General features: G+C 33.5%; 1 protein-coding gene and 1 long non-coding RNA gene across 2 annotated transcripts in view; both read right to left on the minus strand.

Annotated features, from left to right (window-relative positions):
* The window catches only part of LOC128554766 (uncharacterized), a 48,654-nt gene extending 31,797 nt beyond the window's left edge, over nucleotides 1-16,857 (minus strand). Inside the window, exons 1-6 of the mRNA XM_053536074.1 lie at nucleotides 16,723-16,857; nucleotides 15,388-15,512; nucleotides 11,573-11,841; nucleotides 11,238-11,412; nucleotides 9,041-9,176; nucleotides 6,520-6,740 (exon numbers count right to left, since the gene is read on the minus strand). Coding sequence (XP_053392049.1) covers nucleotides 6,520-6,740; nucleotides 9,041-9,176; nucleotides 11,238-11,412; nucleotides 11,573-11,841; nucleotides 15,388-15,463 — 877 coding nt within the window. The 5' untranslated portion in view covers nucleotides 15,464-15,512; nucleotides 16,723-16,857. The remainder of the gene's footprint in view (nucleotides 1-6,519; nucleotides 6,741-9,040; nucleotides 9,177-11,237; nucleotides 11,413-11,572; nucleotides 11,842-15,387; nucleotides 15,513-16,722) is intronic.
* Nucleotides 2,767-4,429, minus strand: LOC128554767 (uncharacterized). Its single transcript, XR_008369689.1, has 2 exons — nucleotides 3,758-4,429; nucleotides 2,767-3,247 (listed from the first exon to the last, which is right to left on the minus strand). It is a non-coding gene; the product is annotated as an uncharacterized LOC128554767 (long non-coding RNA).
* Nucleotides 16,858-19,557: the final 2,700 nt, after the last annotated feature.

Consider the following 19,557-nt stretch of genomic DNA (forward strand, 5'->3'; position numbering starts at 1 on the left):
ACATACTGGTAATGGCTAACAATTCTGAAATAAATTAATCTTTTGTTACAATTGCATGATATAAGTAAGATCCCTTCTTAATACACAAAATGATAATCAATTAAAATCTACAACAATTTCTATAAGAATATTTCTAAAATTGTGTTACCATGGCAACAAATATATTAAAATCCCTTTTCTATGATAAAACTTTAAAAAACATGTTAGCTTGAAATAAGGATTTTAAAAAGCAAAATATTTTAAGGCATATGTATTTACAAAAATGAACTGAAAATTTCCCATGAAAATATTAAAAATGTTTGGTTTTATGACAGTTTTTGTAACATGGGTAATAACCATAAGAATAAGATAGATTTGTCATTGTTTCTTCGTAACTTGTCTTTTACATGCTGATAATAAATGACTACTTTGGAAAAAAAGAACCTTCTATTACTATGACAGGGGTGTGGAAATCCTAATATTTTTCACTTGTCCACGGACAAATGAGACTGTAAAATCTACTTGTCCGCAGTAAAAACTTACTTGCCTGGATTTTCAACATTTTAGCATGCAAATTATTCATTTTGGACAATAATCTACAAGTAGTAACAAAAGCAAACATAACAAAGTGTAATAGTGTAGCTGTTTCAAAAAATAACCTTTCGACACTTTAGCTTGTGTTCGTCCGCGAGGCCGTCGAACATTCAACAGAAATACCTAAAGACTGCTCATCATTCCATGTGAACCCATGTGAGAAAGCATGACACTTTCTGACTGTTAGAAAAACAAACATAGAACTTTCTGACTTGTACTAGCGAGCTCTTTGTGCTTTGACTATTTACTTCAATTTTTGTTGGGGGACGAAGTTGTAACCGTTGAACAAATTTGTCCAGAATTGTGATAATTGTTTATGTTTCCGGTTTCTATTCGACAAGTTACCGTGTGCAAAAATCATGCGAGATCATGACAGCGAACCAATCAGAACGCAGAGTAGGAGCTGCTAAATTTACACAGTATGGTTTTCCCAAAACTGGAGAAATCGAGAGGCCCTTGGCGGGTGAACATCCGTTTCGTACATCAGATTCTTTTATAAACTCCATAAACTTGAAGTACTGTTCAGGGTTCCTAAATTATTCTTTCCATTTTTCATTTCAAACCAGAAAATTTGTGCTTGTCCGCGGACAAACGGAATGCGAAAACTCACTTGTCCGCAGTCAAAAAGTCCCGAGTCGGACAAGTCGGACATAGGAATTCCACACCCCTGTATGAAATTTTATTTTTCTGATGCTTTCTTAAAACAGAAAAATACAGCTAATTTAAATCTTTCATATTTTCTATGAAAGCATTATTCAAACTGCGTTACCATGGCAACATATGCAATAAATTGCTTTTTCTACAATAGTACTTAAAATAAAAGCTTAATTTAAAATAATGTTTCTTGTAAGTTGAATATAATGAAGTATATGTATTCGAAAGTAAAATTTGAAAATTCTATGTGAAAAGATATAAAATGTTTGGTTTTATGACAGATCTGGTAACATGGGTAATAACCACAATCTTGAATAAACTATTTCGGTCGTTGTTTCTTCAGTTTGTGTTTTCACTTATTGGTAATCACTGGCTATTTTTAAATACATGAATCTTCTTTTACAAAGAATATTTAGATATTCACTTAAAGTGCAAAGATCTAGCTGGCTAAAGTCCATCACATTTTCTATAAAAACATTATTAAATTATGTTACCGTGGCAATATATGCATTTGATTCTGTTTTCTACAATAGTACTTTAAAAAAGAGCTAAATTTGGAAAAGTGTTTCAGATAACTTGTATATTATAAAGTGGTATGTATTCAAAAATATTATCCCAAAATTTCATGTTAAAAAATTAAAATGTTTTGTTTTATGACAGTGTTTGTAACATGAGTAATAACTATGAGAATAAGACATTTCTGTCATTGTTTTCCTCATAACTTGCCCTTTACCTGCTGGTAATAAATAAATATTTTGAAATAAATGAAACATATATTACTATTGATTTTTTTATTGTTTATGCTTATTTTAAAGTAGAATACTAGAAAGTACATCTAATTAAAATTTTTCCATATTTTCTGGGAAAATTGTGTTACCATGGCGACATATGTTTTAAATTCCCCTTTCCTACAATAATACTTAAAAGCAAGAGCTTATTTTAAAAAAGTATTTCTAATAAGTTAAATATTTGAAAGTATAAGTATTCAGGATAGAAATCTGAAAATTTCACATAAAAACTTTAAAACAGCCATGTTCTGTAACAAAAGTAGTTATGTAAGAATAAACATTTCAGTCATCCCTTTCCTCATAATCTGTTTTTTCACTGGCTAGTTATAACTGACAAAAAAGTGAACATTCTTTTACCATTACATTATATACTATAGATCCCTTATTGAAATACAAATCCATAATTTCAATGAAATATAATTTGAATTATGTTACCATGGCAACATACATACTAAATTCCTTTTTCTAAAAATACTGTAATAATTAACACAACAGCTTAACTTTTGCTGAAGGTTACACTGCTACAAACTCTGATGAAAAGTAAATATTTATTTGCAGCCAATACTTTAATGTACAACCTTTACTTGATGTTTAGCCTTAACAGCTAAACCCATCTATATGAACAGCAAAACAGGCTAAAGTGTTGTGTATTAAAATGTTTGAATTCAACAACAATTTCTATCTTTTACATTCACTTCCTTTTTTCAGTTCTCAGAAAATCCTCGCCAATCACAATTTCAGTTTCAGTAGAAGTGGTTTGGGACAAACAGAATCCTTTGACTTTTCAGACAAATACTATTCTCTTATGAGTTCATACAGGTACCATTGTCAGGCTTGTGTCATTCCATGTCAATAATATTCGTTTGGCAAGGGGGAGTAGATTTTAGTAAGTTAACTGGACTGTCACTTTTAACACTAACAATCCAGGTGTTTCTGCAGACATGATAAAGTGGTAATACTTGGTTATCTTCTTCAAAAGTTTAAAATATTGTGATAAGATATTTCTCCACTGGTAGAATGTGACAGGATTTAAATCATTGTTGACCAACTGTGCGGTGTTATGGCCTTTCTTTGATGACTGACACACTGTGTCAGCACTATCATGTATTATTAAAGGTCTCAGCATTCACTCTCCTCCACAGATTATTCTAAATTCAAAAGTGCAAGTCAGACAGATTCAAACTTTGCATGGTCTGTGATCATTGTTGAATATTCAATCGATCTGTGATATCCTGTAACAAGTTAAACATATTATTTTAAATAATTAACCATATTATTTTAAATAATTAACCTAGGAGTCTCTTTATTTAATAAAAGCAGAGTTATCACTATTTGATAATAGATGATTCTTTAATTTCTTACAACCAATGCTCTAAATTATTGATAAACAGACTGACAACAGCGTGCTGTCAGTATATAAAATGTACTTCGTTTGTAGATTTTGATTACTGCAAATAGGATGTTCTAAAAAACATTTTTTGCATTTATTGGGTTAACCCTTAACCTGCTAAATTTGTAAAATTGACTACTCCATCTTTAAATAGAGACAGTACCATTTATAGCTTACAGGGGGTTCTCATAGAAAATTTGCAAAGTATCAAACACTGCAGATCATGATCAGACTGCACAGATGTGCAGGTTGATCTTGATCTGCACTGGTTGCAAAGACAGACAAAGCTGCCTCATGCAGCCTAAGGGTTAAAGTATACACAGTTTTAACAGCTATCAAAAATTGTTGTTACCTAGTAAAAGTCTCCACAGACTGTACCACAGCAAGATGTTATTTCTATTCTAGGTAGCAACATTGTCAAAATGGAATACCAATACAGGTAGTGATGTACCATGCTCACAAGTTGTCTGCCCCTTAACCAACTGAGTTGCTTCGTAAACAAGAGGAAACACTTGCATTCCTGAAAAAAGATTTAAAAGTCTTTGGTAAAAGTATCTGTTATCTTCATGTATCTCAGGAACCTTTACAGTCTTCATTCTAATCTATATTCTTGGTGCAATAAAACTGGTAAAAAAATTCAATCACATCACAATGTCTAAGTCAAGAATGGGTTAATTAAATTTGAAAATAATCACATTACAATTAAACTAAATTACAATTAATTGATTTACTTTGAATACTTAATTAAAATTCCTATTATTTAGAACTATATTCTACAAGTTAATGAGATATCAACTTATACACATGTACATGTTGTGTTAAGCATTCAAATCATCCATGTACTTATTGAGTGCCACAGACTTTTCTCAGGCTAATAGCCAATGTAATGAAGACTTTACACCAACTGATCCTCCTCAAAACCAGATTGTTGAAATTAAATTTCAATAATGCCAGTTTTGTTAGTTTAAGCCATTTAATAGTCATAGTACATACATTTTACAAATCATTAGTGTAGAAGAAGACTTATTTTTAATTGACTCCAACAAAACCTAGACAGAGGTACAAATAAATAATATATTGCAATAAAATCTTAATAAGAGCCATTAGCTGCATGTTACTTACATGATTTCTAAAAGCACATCCAAAATATGTTACATTTTCTTGGGATCTTAAAGTAAACAGACCAATTTCCTGGCTGTTGTAGGGTACATGAACCAGCTGTATTGTGGAATGAACCATCAAAGGAACAAGGAATATCATCTGAAAGAAGATACATTACATGTACTGTAAACATCACTAAAATCAAAAACTTCATGAATACTAAATTAATAATGTGATTGTGAAAGGTTTCATTAAATTACCACAAAATACTATAAAAGTTGTTATACTATGAATCTATGTTTTACAGGATCATCAATTGTTTTACACACAGCAAGGCTCAAAAATTTCAAACTTAAAAAGATTTTCATTATATGGCATAAATTCCCGCTATCCCCCCAAAAAAATCATTCTGTTACAAAACATTCTGAATCAGCAATAATAGAAAAAGAGAGTAGTCACCAGACAGAAATAACATGACTTATGAGACCCACAGCAAAAACAGTTACCATTTTATAAATGGAAGTGTCTAGACATCCGGTGACCAGAAACCTAGCCGGTGTTCTAGCCAACCGGTAACAGGACGCCTAGCCTATCCAAATTTCTATCCTATAGGGGTTTTCTAGGTGTCCGGTAAACAATTTCAAAATATTGTATACGCCTTGCAGGTGAATATTCAAACCTCCTATGCCAAAAATGATACAATAAATTTATTTCCTTACAGTATTCATATATAAAAAGATCGCCGAACAGCTAGAAAAAACATTCGCGGACAGGCTAGTCGTATTGTTGCCGGACAGCTAGAATGCAGGGTAGGCGTCCGGTTACCGGACATGTATATTGTATTTTCCATAATAATGCTTACTATGGACAATGAATTAATTTGATGAATCCTGGTCACCTCGAGTAAGAAGCTGCCTGCCTTCAATAATCTTTGTGATAACCCAACTGGCCATTTTATATTAAATACAAAGGCATAGTGAAATCATCTGTGTTTAGTGGCCACAAGATAAATTTCATAAATTTCCCTCGGTATGTTTTGGATTCACTTCCGGGTAAAAATAAAACGACTTATTTCCGTGACAGTTTCAAATATATTAGAGAACTTCATTAACAACTGTTTTTAAACGGTACTTACCAAATCAGTAAACAGTATTACAAGTCTCAGATCCCTTCATCGTTGAACAAAAGGTAGTTAAACAAAAGTAAACTTCACATGCTTCCCTGTTTTACTGTTAAAATCCGAAACCGGAAACATAGCGAAGGGGAAACAACTGATTTTCAACGAAATAATTTGCCTCAGGCGTAATACCACTATTTTTTTACAGGTCTGATGTCTAAATATTCTTTCTGTAGTAGGCTTTCATCAATCATGTATCAAGCCGTACTTTAACGGTCAAACTTTTACTAATTAAAACATGTGTAAAAAAGCTGCGCGCGTAAACTTGGCGCAACTTTAAACGTCGTTTCTCGATATTACGTCATGCCGCATCTGGACCGGTTTTCAAAGACGACGTCACAAATAAGGAAATGAATGATACTAGATATTGATTTTCCGCTCATCCTTTCAATATCGAGACTCAACAACTGAATAGTCCCTGTATGTAATTTACAACATTCTAATTTGAGAAAAGGAATTATTAAAGGCAGAATAAGTGAAGTTCAAGTATATATTGTTACATATGGATGACCAAAATCATATCAGGTGTATCAATTAACTTGATAATTGAATATCTGTTTTACTTTTACACGACAAGTACTTTTATCACTAAATCATACCTGACCTCTCAGACAAAGGCCAATGAGGCGTAAACTTTACTTAAGTTATAAGTAAACCTCGTTACTGATGGACATACAGAACCGACCGACTGGCCGCCATGAACAAAAAAATGTAGTCATTTTTTGAAGGGCATAAAAATTAAAACACAAAGCAGGTATAGTTAATTATATTAAACTTATTTATAAATTCTGCAAGTTAAAAACAATAATGCATCTAATGAGAAGATATTGTTCTACCTATTCTTAGGGACAATTTTACAACAAAGTGTAATGCGTTTGTCATGTAATGTTCCCCAATAGTGTCAACAATCGCTCCTTTCTGAAGCAGACAAACTGCCAGTTGTTCGCCCCATCTTTGCATCTCATCATCAGACAGTGCACTTAATAGTTTGCCAATGTTTATGTCACTACAATGCCATTGTGTGACATCAAGTGTATTCAAAGAATGCCGAACGCCCCTAAAAAGACAAATAGAATCTTCTTTTCAGTTTAAGACCGAAATGTCTTCCACATAGTGAACACAAGATGCATCAATGTTGTAAAGAGTCAAAATGTGAATTCCGGTGTACAGTACACAATGATAGACAAATTATAATGATATTAAATTTATATAGCACACTGTTCAGGTAATACAGTGCGTTAAATCAATTTTTTACGATTTTGAAAATTCATCCGCCCCTAAAACATCTGAACGAATACTGCAGCCATATTGAATTCAACTTCGACAAACTTTATTGACTTTCTGATATTCTTTTTTATTTTCACATTAGAATCTATTACACATTTGACCCAGACAACCATAGGGATCCGTCACGTGCTATGATAGAGGAGGGGGTTGGGTGTGATTTTTATAACAGAGGGGATTTTTTTTGTTTTAAATGCTTTTTAGATGAAATTCAAGGACTTATATGTAAAAATATCACCCATAAAAACATAAATATAGACAAGGGAGGTAACATGGTCAATTTCAATCTTGTCTACTACCATGCTGTCGCTTCACATATTGGTAATAAATCTATACTTTTTCCACCTTAAAATGCTCCACAAAGTCATAATTTATAATTTTCTAATGCCGACACAGCGGTGTTTACATCAGGTACACACTCGCGTAAAGTATTTACATAATTATGTCCAGGAGTAAAATGCCATAAATAGCGGTAGAACGTGGTGAAACAAGATATGGTTCTTAAGAATGATAATAAATACATTAACTGCAAACATTTATACACCTCGGAAAGCTCTATCGGTGAAGAATTCGCGTAATTCGTGAAATACTTTCCCCTCTATCATAGCCAGTGACGGATCCCTTTGCAGACAAATACATGTCCAAAGCGCTGAAAATTACACTTCCAGTTTCAGTCAGAGATACTTAAATGTTAAAATCACTAAATTTACACTGATCCAAGAATTATAATTAAGGATCGAAATTATTTCTACAATGTAGAATTTGATTAAACTCTGATTTTTCAAAACTTCAGAAAATTAAGCAAATAAAAAAGATAGGGTCGTGTGCTTAATTTTTTGCTGTACTGATTTGAAAAATAGGGACCTCACGCAATATTTCATAATGGGAGTCTATGGGAAAATTATAATTTTTATAACATTTTCGCGAATAGGATATTTTCTACAATGTAGATTTTGATGAAACTTCTCACAGTTGTAAGTAAAGGCATGGCCTATAAATTGATAAATAAAATGTATAGGTCCGTGTGCTAATTTTTGAGATCTTTGACATGATTAAAATAAACCGGACATTTCGCGCTAATTTTAAGTCATTATTCTGAATTATTTAACATGTAATATGTTTCAATATCATAGTTTGACTTTAGAAATATGGCAATAGTGCCATTGTAATAAATTTACTCGCAGGTTGCGATTAATTCATAAAATGATTTTCATTTTCGTACGCCGAATCCAGTCTTTATTCTACGTTTTCCGGAAAAATGACGTTACGCCATCACTTCCGGTTTATCAAACGTGCAGAACTACCTTAACACTAACACTTTTGCTACCACTTCATAAAAAATGGATGCATTAAACTAGGCATAAATCAAGAATAAGTACATTGTCAAATGTATTGTAAACCTTTCCAAGAATCGATCCATGTAAACAGTGTGATGTCATGATTAAGAAAAAATAATTTATAGCAAAAGAGTGCTTTAACACTATTTATGCTCGATAGGCGGTTATACGTCGGGCGTAATAACTGCACGAGGGCGCAGCCCAAGTGAAATTATTTGTACGACGTATTACCCCAAGAGTGTATAAATAGTGTTAAAACACTCTTTTGCTATAAATTATTTCGATTCTAATATTTCCTTAATCTGAAACAGTAGATAACATATAGAAGCGCTCTTTCTTGGTCGCAACAAAAACTTTGACGTCACCGCACGTTAACGTGACGTCATTCTAGCGTAAGAGTGTTTTGACAGAGACAAGCATATTAGAATAAACGTTACAAAATGACGTCATTAAGTGCCATATTGTCTGTGTGATAAATGAGGAGACAAGCATATTAAATTTTAAAGAAATCAGATGATATTACAGAATCTGTTTAGAAAAAAGTCGTGCAACATTAAAACTGAATTCTGTAGTAAAATTCGATGTTGAAGGAAAATGATGTAAAAACTTGTCCGTCAGTATGGGAGGAGCTTGAGTTTGCTATCAGGTCAATTATCTGATATCAAAATAAAATATCAGGCAAGTGATATCAGGCATTTTGCATAGTAGTTGCATGATAAATGAAATCACATGGTACCTTGGATCATAATGTATCAGAATCATAGCCATGCTTTCCCACTTGTTTTGGTCCATAAGATTCTTTAAAACAGAAAGCCAAACCTTGTCCCTAGTATCAGGTAACTGCAGACTGCAGAGCATAGATACCATCTTATCTACAAAGTTGAACGATGTAGGTCTTATATATATTGCTCATTTAAAAAAGTTTTAATGTTGATATTTATATATAATCTTTAAATCTATTCAACTGTTAAATGAAAACACGCAAATGTATGATTTGTAATTCAAGTTACTAAAAGATGGCCTACATGGCCGAGAAGTAAAGGTCACTGACTCCAAATCTACGAAAGACCCGTGGTGACATTTCAACTTCATTATTTCACGCTTTCTGCTTCATGAGTTCACGATTTCCACTTCATGAATTCACAAATTCACGATTTCTGCTTCCTGATTTCACGATTTCCACTTCATGAATTCACGAATTCACGATTTAATGAATTCACAAATTCACGATAAAACTTCAGGATTTCACGGTTTCACGAATTCACGATTTCGCGATTTCACGATTTCCACTTCACGAATTCACGATTTTACAATTTCCACTTCATGATTTCACGAATTCACGATTTCACGATTTCTTGATTTCACGATTTCACCATTAAATTTCACGATTTCACGAATTCACGATTTCTACTTCAAGAATTCACGATTTCTCGATTTCACGATTTCATAATTATAGTACAATTTCAAATTTTCGCGATTTTATTAGTCACATGACTAATGTATGACGTAGAAAACCGCGGGTGATATTCGCTACATGTAAGATGGCGTGCTATATAATTGTACAAAAAGGTTTAGGTACTGAAAGTGAAAACTGGCCGAAAATGCCTCAATTGATAAGGAAATAGACTTACAAACAATACTTTTAGAATGCATTATTGCTTAAAATGTGAAATTGTTCCAGTCCCTTTTTTCGGTTTTAGTAAGCTCCTCATCTTTGTGCTATTAAATGAAAAGCGATGCATCTTACTCACATGTAAGCTATTGCCACCTGCTGTGTAAATTGTATGCAAACTGAGTTGATCAAAAGTACGGCCTTACCACGAGGGCCGTTTAAAACGTAAAAAAGTGGCTTAGACCTAAAAGGCGTGGAAAGGATATACATACAAAATATAAATTCAATCCATGCAAGCATTCTCTTTTAAATGAATAGAAACCAATGTGTCTATGGATGGAAAGACGGATTCCAAAATAACGGACTGACGGACGGACAACTGCAAGGCTTAATGCTCCGTCGCCATAAATGGCGTGGGCATAATAAACATACTTATATATTTTGGAATTGTCTAAAACAGTAAATCTACTTGGGCATCTTTTTTTGTTCATACATGTTTTAGTGTTGAAAGTACCCAATACTGTTTTGGTACAGGCACCAATATCCCTCCCCAACCTCCACACAGACGTATGCAGGAGTATAAACTCATCCTCTGTAACCCAGACCATTCATTACGTTTACACTTCATTGAATGGAGAGTAACGGAATGGATTGGCCAAATAGAACAAGTGAAAATCAAGAAATCATGAAATCGTGATGTTTAATGGTGAAATCGTGAAATCGTGAATTCAAGAAGTGGAAATCGTGAAATCAAGAAATCGTGAAATCAAGAAATCATGAAATCGTTAAATCAAGAAATCGTGATTTTTTTCCCATGAATTCGTGAAATCGTGAAGCAGAAATCGTGAAATCGTGAATTCATGAAGTGGAAATCGAGAAATCAAGAAATCGTGAAATCATGAAATCGTGAAATCATGAAATCGTGTTTTTTTTTCGTGAAATCGTGAATTCATGAAATCGTGAATTTGTGAAGTGGAAATCGTGAAATCAGGAAGCAGAAATCGTGAAATAATGAAGTTGAAATGTCACCACGGGTCTTTCGTACAAATCACTTTCTCTTCATTACTGTGGGTTCAGAACCTTGCTTGGGTTATAGAACTCTTCATGTGAGAAGGCCATCCAGCTGACTTTTGAAAGGAAGGTGGTTCTACCCGCTCGTGCTTGACAAAATGCATGGTAGGCACTTGGCGTTTTCCACCAACAAAAGTGTGACTTATAATAATGTCGGTAACAAAACAACATAAAATAAGCGACAGGTGAACTGACATCTATAATATTACTTATACCGTCTATGATATACACAGCAGCGAATAGTATCTACCTGTCCTTGGGGCTTCTATGGCAATTTTGCAAAGTTCTGTTAAAAAATCTATTTGGTCTCGTCTATTCCCTTCTCCTTGAAAAGTCAAACTCAGACCTTTAACGAGGTACGACATGGCATCTTGTTGTTTATCACGTGACCTCGCAATTATTGCTTGACAAGCTCTCCAGTAACTCTGTTAAAAATTATTGTTATTAAATAATTCAGTTATTGATTATTCGATAAGCAACGTTTCTCTATCGTTTTTCAAAAAATGTTCATTCTTTATGGAAAAAAAAAGCATTTCCATTTTACTGCTCACACAAATGTACACACACAAAATGTAAACCACTTACCTTTAAATGGCGTGGACATATTTCAATTGCAGCCAAAGCATCATCCTCGGCCTGTTTATACAGCCCTTGTTTATAATGTACCAGTGATCTGTTACACAATATCAAATGGTGTTCATTTGCTATTTGAGCTGGTAAGTGTTGCTGTGGGTGAATCAGTAATATCTCCAGTGCTTTTGTGTAACATTCTAAAGCCAATCCTAGGTCATTTTTGGCAAGCGCTCGTTTCGCAGACGATTTCAAAGAAAAAAATCTTCCAATGATACTAAGGGCTGCAATCAACAAGAGATATTTAGGAAATAATTACTTTTACGGTTTTATTAATTTTGCGTAACACGTAGGCAGATAGCATACCTGGATTTTCAATTCAGAACACAATGTTTTCATGTAAGCCGTAAAAGAATGTATTAATGCTTTTTCATTATAATGTACAGTGTGTATTTAGGCCTAATAGCAGTAAAGAACCAACCATAGGAGCCATCTGATCACGTAATGTGGACAAGTAATTGAACAATATTTTTTCACTTAGATCAGAAATTTAAATTAAATCTGCTTTTGTTAAAATTTCTTTGTTGCTCTATTTTTGACAGTTTTGTAGATATTGGGAGAATAGGTTGTATTTTGTGTAGTAAAAGTCAGTTTTAGTACGAGTAGTACTAAGAGGTCATAGCAGTATGATTGTGATGTAATTTCTACAGAAAGCAACTTTGACAAGATATATCTCTTTTAGAAGATACATGACCAGGTTTAGGACAATTCTTTAAAATTAGGTAAGTATTTCTACTTTGAAATAGGTGTGGCAGTGGGTTGCATTGACAGTTTTATACAGAATATATAAGAAAGACTATTTAGGTATGTGTGACTTTTAAGAGATTCTGTTCACACAGTAACTTTCCAGCATCTAAACCAAACTTGCATATTTGGAACAGTTTTGATGTGTATTATAATTATGTATTTGTGACAATGAGATCAAATAGGTTTCATTATGACAGTAACTTGGTGTGTGAAGTTGTATCTGGCTCGTGTGGATTTTTACAGACCTGCCGAGGTGCGCCTTTTGGACGATATGACGTCAGTTTTAGCTGGACTATACAAAGTATAATAGATAGCTATCCTACTCTCCTTGGCGTCAGCAACACCCCTTGGTTAAAGTGTTTTGGTGCACTTTCACTCTATGTACGTCTGTGTTACTAAATGGATTTAAGATAGAACTCAGCTTTGGCTCTAGATCTAACAAATAAACTGAACTGAACACGTGATTACAAATGGTTTGAAAAATTTATATCTGAACAATAATTCTATGTTTAATCCAAATATTTGTAATTCATATAATTGCATCCTCGTGCACGTCTTTCAACTCGGGCTACATCATCCAGAACAATTCGCGGAACGTGCCCATTTCCTCACCTAGCGGCACATGGCATTTGCACAGACATTCCGGATCTAAAACAAATGATGAACAACACCACAATTCCTGACTTTTTGAGTTTGGGCCATCAGCTACATGTAATTTGAACGCATGAATTCAGATCAATATCACTTTGACGCATTAAAACAGCGACAAAACCTGTATTGCCGTCATCATTCCGGACCGCGTAATCAAGAAAAAAAAATCGGAGATTTTCATGTACGTGCGGGCGGGTGAATTTCATTGATTTGATTTTATTTTCTCGAGAATGAAATCATTGATGCAGTCGTTCCAACGAACGACATATCAATTTGGTGTGACCTTATAAGGACTATGATCAGTTTTGTTATATTTTACAGACATACAATACCTCTCAAAACATGTATAGTTTTTATCATATACTTTATGAATATATAATAGTAATATATATCTGACGATTTAAGTCAAAGCGTCATATTCCACCTTCATCAAATATCTACGTTTGAGTATCACTTTTATCTGTATATGAATAGTATAGTCACTATTAATATATTCACAGTAACCAAGCTATTTTATTTATAATTTATCTATAGTCGTTGGCTATGGTCGCATATCGAGTAAACACAAGCGCACCATCGATCAGAATTTTGTCAACATCGGCAAGTATTTACAACGACTTGGAATTTTTGTATATAAAATTAGCTGTCAAAATGACCAAGGGAATTTTGCTTGCCGTGCGCATGTACTAAATGAATCTTATGAGGGAACCGCGGTGGACTGGAAGCGCATATATTTTAGAAATCCGCGGTTCCCTCATAATATGAAAGACCCGTGAATTCGTGAAGTGGAAATCGAGAATTCGTGAAGTGGAAATCGTGAATTCATGAAGTGGAAATCGTGAAATTGTGAATTCATGAAGTGGAAATCGTGAAATCATGAAGCAGAAATCGTGAAATAATGAAGTTGAAATGTCACCACGGGTCTTTCGTAAGAATATGCTTGAAGTGATGCCTATGAGGTTAATTTAGCTTTCCCGCCCAAAACAATTTGATGTCCGAGTGTTAGTATGCCATTAGCTGCGCTGACCCTACGAGTAAATACATTGAATTAAGGGGTTCAAATATGAATGAAGTTGAAATCGTGAATTCGTGAAGTGGAAATCGTGAATTCGTGAAGTGGAAATCGTGAATTCATGAAGTTGAAATCGTGAATTCGTGAATTCGTGAAGTGGAAATCGTGAATTCATGAAGTGGAAATCGTGAATTCGTAAAGTGGAAATCGTGAATTCATGAAGTGGAAATCGTGAAATCGTGAATTCATGAAGTGGAAATCGTGAAATCGTGAATTCGTGAAGTGGAAATCGCGAATTCGTGAAGTTGAAATCGTGAAATCGTGAATTCGTGAAGTGGAAATCGTGAATTCATGAAGTGGAAATCGTGAAATCGTGAATTCAAGAAGTGGAAATCGTGAATTCAGGAAGCAGAAATCGTGAAATCGTGAATTCATGACGTGGAAATCGTGAAATCAAGAAATCGTGAAATCATGAAATCGTGAAATCAAGAAATCGTGAAGTTTTTTCGTGAAATCGTGAATTCGTGAAATCGTGAATTCATGAAGTGGAAATCGTGAAATCGTGAATTCATGAAGTGGAAATCGTGAAATCAGGAAGCAGAAATCGTGAAATAATGAAGTTGAAATGTCACCACGGATCTTTCGTAAGAATATGCTTGAAGTGATGCCTATGAGGTTAATTTAGCTTTCCCGCCCGAAACAATTTGATGTCCGAGTGTTAGTATGCCATTAGCTGCGCTGACCCTACGAGTAAATACATTGAATTAAGGGGTTCAAATATGAATGAAAAAATTGTTGATAACTTAAAAATATCACTAGTACATGTAATTATCATTAATGATTTCTTATGAAAAAAAACCAAAAAAAAAACAAAAAAAAAAACACGATTTTATACACTCACGCGATTTTAGATACCTTTTTCTGGGCCTCTTACTAGATCATGTCCTTTCTCTGATTATAAATTTAGAGGCGACGGGCTGAAATTTGTTCATATATGTACATATGCAGAACTATGAAATACTGAATAAAATGTTTAGAGTCGGGGTTATCTCACCAACTAGTTTATCTACCATATAAATATAGGTTTCAAAATTTATTGAAACTTTACATCTTATAAGTTTCTTTTTTTTTAAATACTCCATACGTCATATCGCTTGATTTTGCACTTGTTAGCATTAGTAAACTGTGATATCATATTTCATTTAGTATGTGTGTGTGAGGGGGGTGTGTGTGTGGGGGGGGGGGGGGCAGGCGCGCACCTGTGTGGGTGTGGGGGTGGACACAATTTATCAAATATACTCATATCTTTTCAATATAATATTATATAATAATAATTATTAATCGCTTCAAAAGTACGTACGATCATTCAACGGTTGACTGAAACGGATTCCTTGTTTAAATTGTCCCCATGGTGTACCCCATGGTCGATTCGCCATTCTGTTTGCTAACAGATCATCGATCCGCCTTTTTTCGTGCTTGGTATTCCTACAAAGGAAAAATCGTAATATTTAAAGTTCATAATTGTTACCGCCATATTTTTGCGTATAAACTTTAATGTATAAATACTCTATTTTCGGTTATTATTATTATTGTACATATTTTCCACAGGCTTGAATATTTGATCAATATAGTATAAACTTACATGGAAGCCATTCTTTTTGTTATCGCCCTTTATGATTTCTGTGTAACATTGACAGTATTGTTGTTTTTTTACTATGTAATTATGCATATCTGGACTTTAGCTATAATTCTACTAATTTGCAATCTGACTTAAGTACTTGATCTTCCGAAGTGCATTCGTAGCGTTAATAGATTAATCTTAATAAGACTGACTAATTTGCTTCTAATAATAACGGTAGTAAAATTGAAATTGTCATTTAAAACGTTCAATAAAATTATACATTCACCTTTTGATTGACATGGAGAATCCAATAAAAAATAATAATTTGATATTGACATTTTTAGATATGACTTGATTGCTACCTTTTAATACTTTATATAATATCAGTTAACGTTTGATAAATACTATGAAACTTTAAAGATATGATTAAGACAAAATGATCATGTTAAATACCCTTTGGATTGTACACAATAAAACCATTAGCGAAACTCTAAATTTATTTTCCATATTATGCGTATTTCTGTAAGCAGTCAGACTTTGAAGATTTAGTTAGAATATTTACCTTAAAAAGTAAAATTTCTTTTATTGTTAGGTTTAAAATCCCAGCGACAAAATTTAGTCATATGGTGTCCAAGTTTTTCATGGTAGATGAAGCCCTCAGGTGTCCCTTCGAACATTACTTCAGGCACGGGCGGGAACCTGTTTAGAACCACCTACCTTCCGTAAGCTAGTTTTGATTGTGAAGCAAGATCTACAACTTATTTTAATCATTCTCGACACTTCATTTCTGATTGATTCCATTACCATGAGAGTATGAGAAAAGTCAGTTTACCATAATTAAATGCTGAGCGCCAAGCAAGGTTCTACTACTGGTACTATTTTTCACGTCTTTAGTATGAATGAGGATCGAACCCACGAAATCCCTCACTCGGAGCGAACGCTCTACCACTAGGCTTCTGAGGCGTAAGCTAGCTGGATAGCATATGAAAAACCCCCCAAAAAACAAAACAAAACAAAGAAAAAAAAAACAAAAAAAAAAACAAAAAAAAAACACGATAAATATAAGCAGCTTACCTGAACAAAGTAAAATGTTATAATCTGAATTATCACTACGGCCAATCCTTTCGGCTGACTCATTAACACAACACTTGATGTTTTTTTTTCCGAAAATGAACTTCCCGGTTTAGAAATCGATTATAGCCAACGCATGACCTGGCAATTGATTTTTTAAAAATGAATACACCCTTATTGTAGATATAGTACAACAGATGAATGTACATGACTACGTAAATGTATCGTATTTCGATCAGTTTCGAGGGGTATTCTCAAAACACTAGACAGGACATATTTTGAATAGCAGTTTAAAAAGTGGCTGCCGCATTATCAGTTATGAACATAAAATACATTAATTTCTTGTTAAATCCTATTTCTGATAATAAATTTCATTTAAATTTGTCAAAGGTTTGAATATTGATGAATATACTAGAATTTTTTATCGATTCGTTTGTATTTTATTGTCTCCCTTTATGGCTCTAACTATAACAGTTCATATGCAATATTAAAAGTAGTGTTTTTCTAACCATTTAAGTACTCATAACATCTATTTGAAAAGCTGTTTCATCTGTTTTTAAGATAAAAAATTTGAGCATTATGCCCCTTTAAGGAATAATTCAGCCAGTTTACATAGAAAATCAAAACAGGAACGTACGCAATAAAACGACAGTGCCATAAGCAATATCAATTCTTCCATGGGTTTTCTAACGACTATAAGAATTGGTATTAATATTAGCTATTACTATGTTATTCGTCGGTGTCTAGAGAAGCTTGATGATTGATATTAAGTTTTATTTGAACTGAATGAAAACTTTAAATAGGGTTGAAAAGGAAAGTTATTGAGAAGGACGGGTAGACGTCGTATGCCGTTGCTCGCTCGTGATGCGTAAACGGTTTGGAACTGGGTTTTGAAGTAAGGTTTTTCTGAAAGATTAATCTTTTGCCGAAAAGGCGGCCAACAATTGATAAGGAAATATCGTTTTGAAAAAAATACGGACCTGGAAGCAATGCACATGTCAAACTGTTCTTGATCACCTTTCTCATGGCTCATTGTCACAGGAGCAAAATTTTTTTCAAAATGGCTTTTTGTCATTTTTTCCTAAGAAAACATTATAAGTGTAGTAAATTTAAATGCATATGGCTCATGGACCCATACTGTATCCTAGGTACGTTACTGCCACCTGTGAAATATATCCGATCATTGCGGAATGGTACTGAATAACACTAGCTAAATAACGGACCTTTCCATCATTAAAAGTACAAATACTTCGTTGACCTCAAAACCGAAGTATTAAATCATTGTTGTGTTATGTTCATGGAAGTATCTCCCTTGTTAATATATTTCCAAGCGGATGGCCATTATCACAGAGGAGGCAATGGTCCGATCAAGTAGGGTGTGCATGCATGAAATATTTTGTCCAAAGAATGCTCGTAATTTACTACAACGGAAGGTTAAAAATGATCTGAAAATATACAAAATGTATATACCACATTCCTGATTATATACGAAACATTCACAAAAAATGTAACTTTTGGTGAATTTAGATACCTTGTCACCTCTATCATTTAATAATCATTTGTTAGATCACATTTATATTTAGAAAGTAAGTATGTTTTCAAAACAGATAAAATGTTTTGATAAAATATAATTATCAATTTTCACCGATATAATATAATAGATGTGCACTTTCCTCAATCACGTGGCATGTCTACATCAGATAACTTCAGGGTCAACAAATATAACATCGTTTCTTTTTCATGTTTGTGTTTTTCTAAAAATCAACTTATTTTGAGGTTGTTTTTGATTACCTACACTGAAAGTAAGTTTTATTCTGTTTAGTTAAAAAAAGTTGGCTGCAGTCAAACTGGTAATGAAAGAAACTGTCGGGACCAAGAGCAAGGTCGTTGTTGATAGCATAGTACCACAGCGCAATTCTGGCTATCGCACTGCAGGGAACGCCACTGAAATTCTCAAATTCACTGAGGGTAAACCCAGGCTTCGATCATATTCACGAGAATCTGCAAGCAGTATTAACATTCGAAATTATAATAAAATAAAAGACAACTGATCAAATTTTAACTGACCACATGTCAGATTAGATTTTATGCAGCAAAATAACTCTTACTTCATTTTTTTCACATACTTCTACATGTGAATGTTATATGAATTGAAAATGAACTCTCAATTATCACATCATTATTGTCATTAAAACTGAAGCTTTTTCACGTCTACACGTGACCATCTGCTTTTACCTTACAAGATCTTAAAAGATCATGAGGAAAAATACTAGGTTTATATTAAGATACTGCTAATGTTCATACTATCATAACAACTTTGTAAGATACATGAATAAAAATTCAGACTTTTTAACAAAAGCAAAATAGGTAAAATTGTATATAGGCGTGTTTGTATTGATGATATATAAAAAAGCTACATAAAAAATATAAACTATATAAAATATAAATGTAGATACTGAAATTTTAGTGTTATTTCTGTTGTTCTTGTATTTCCCCGATCCGGACATAATAATTCTATCAAGGTAATATACCCCATCAGACGCTCGCCAAGACGAAATTATTTTCAGGTTCATTATGATGACACGTTTTATGAATGTATGATCTGAAAAGCCCCTTTCACTTGCCAAGATATATTTCACTTGTCAAAATATATCAATTATTATAGGTCCTATACGTGACATATTTCCTCACCATTTTTGAAATTCGTCCTCGAATTTCAGCGGGTTCTTTATATATCAAGCAATAACGGGCGTTGGAGACATATCAGTGTAACGCCGTCACGGTCCAGTGTTGAGTGTCAAATGTCACAGGATGAGAAAAACGTGCAGCCAAATCGGG

This window comes from Mercenaria mercenaria, unplaced genomic scaffold, assembly GCF_021730395.1.
Source record: "Mercenaria mercenaria strain notata unplaced genomic scaffold, MADL_Memer_1 contig_729, whole genome shotgun sequence".
In the NCBI taxonomy this organism is placed as follows: Eukaryota; Metazoa; Mollusca; class Bivalvia; order Venerida; family Veneridae; genus Mercenaria; species Mercenaria mercenaria.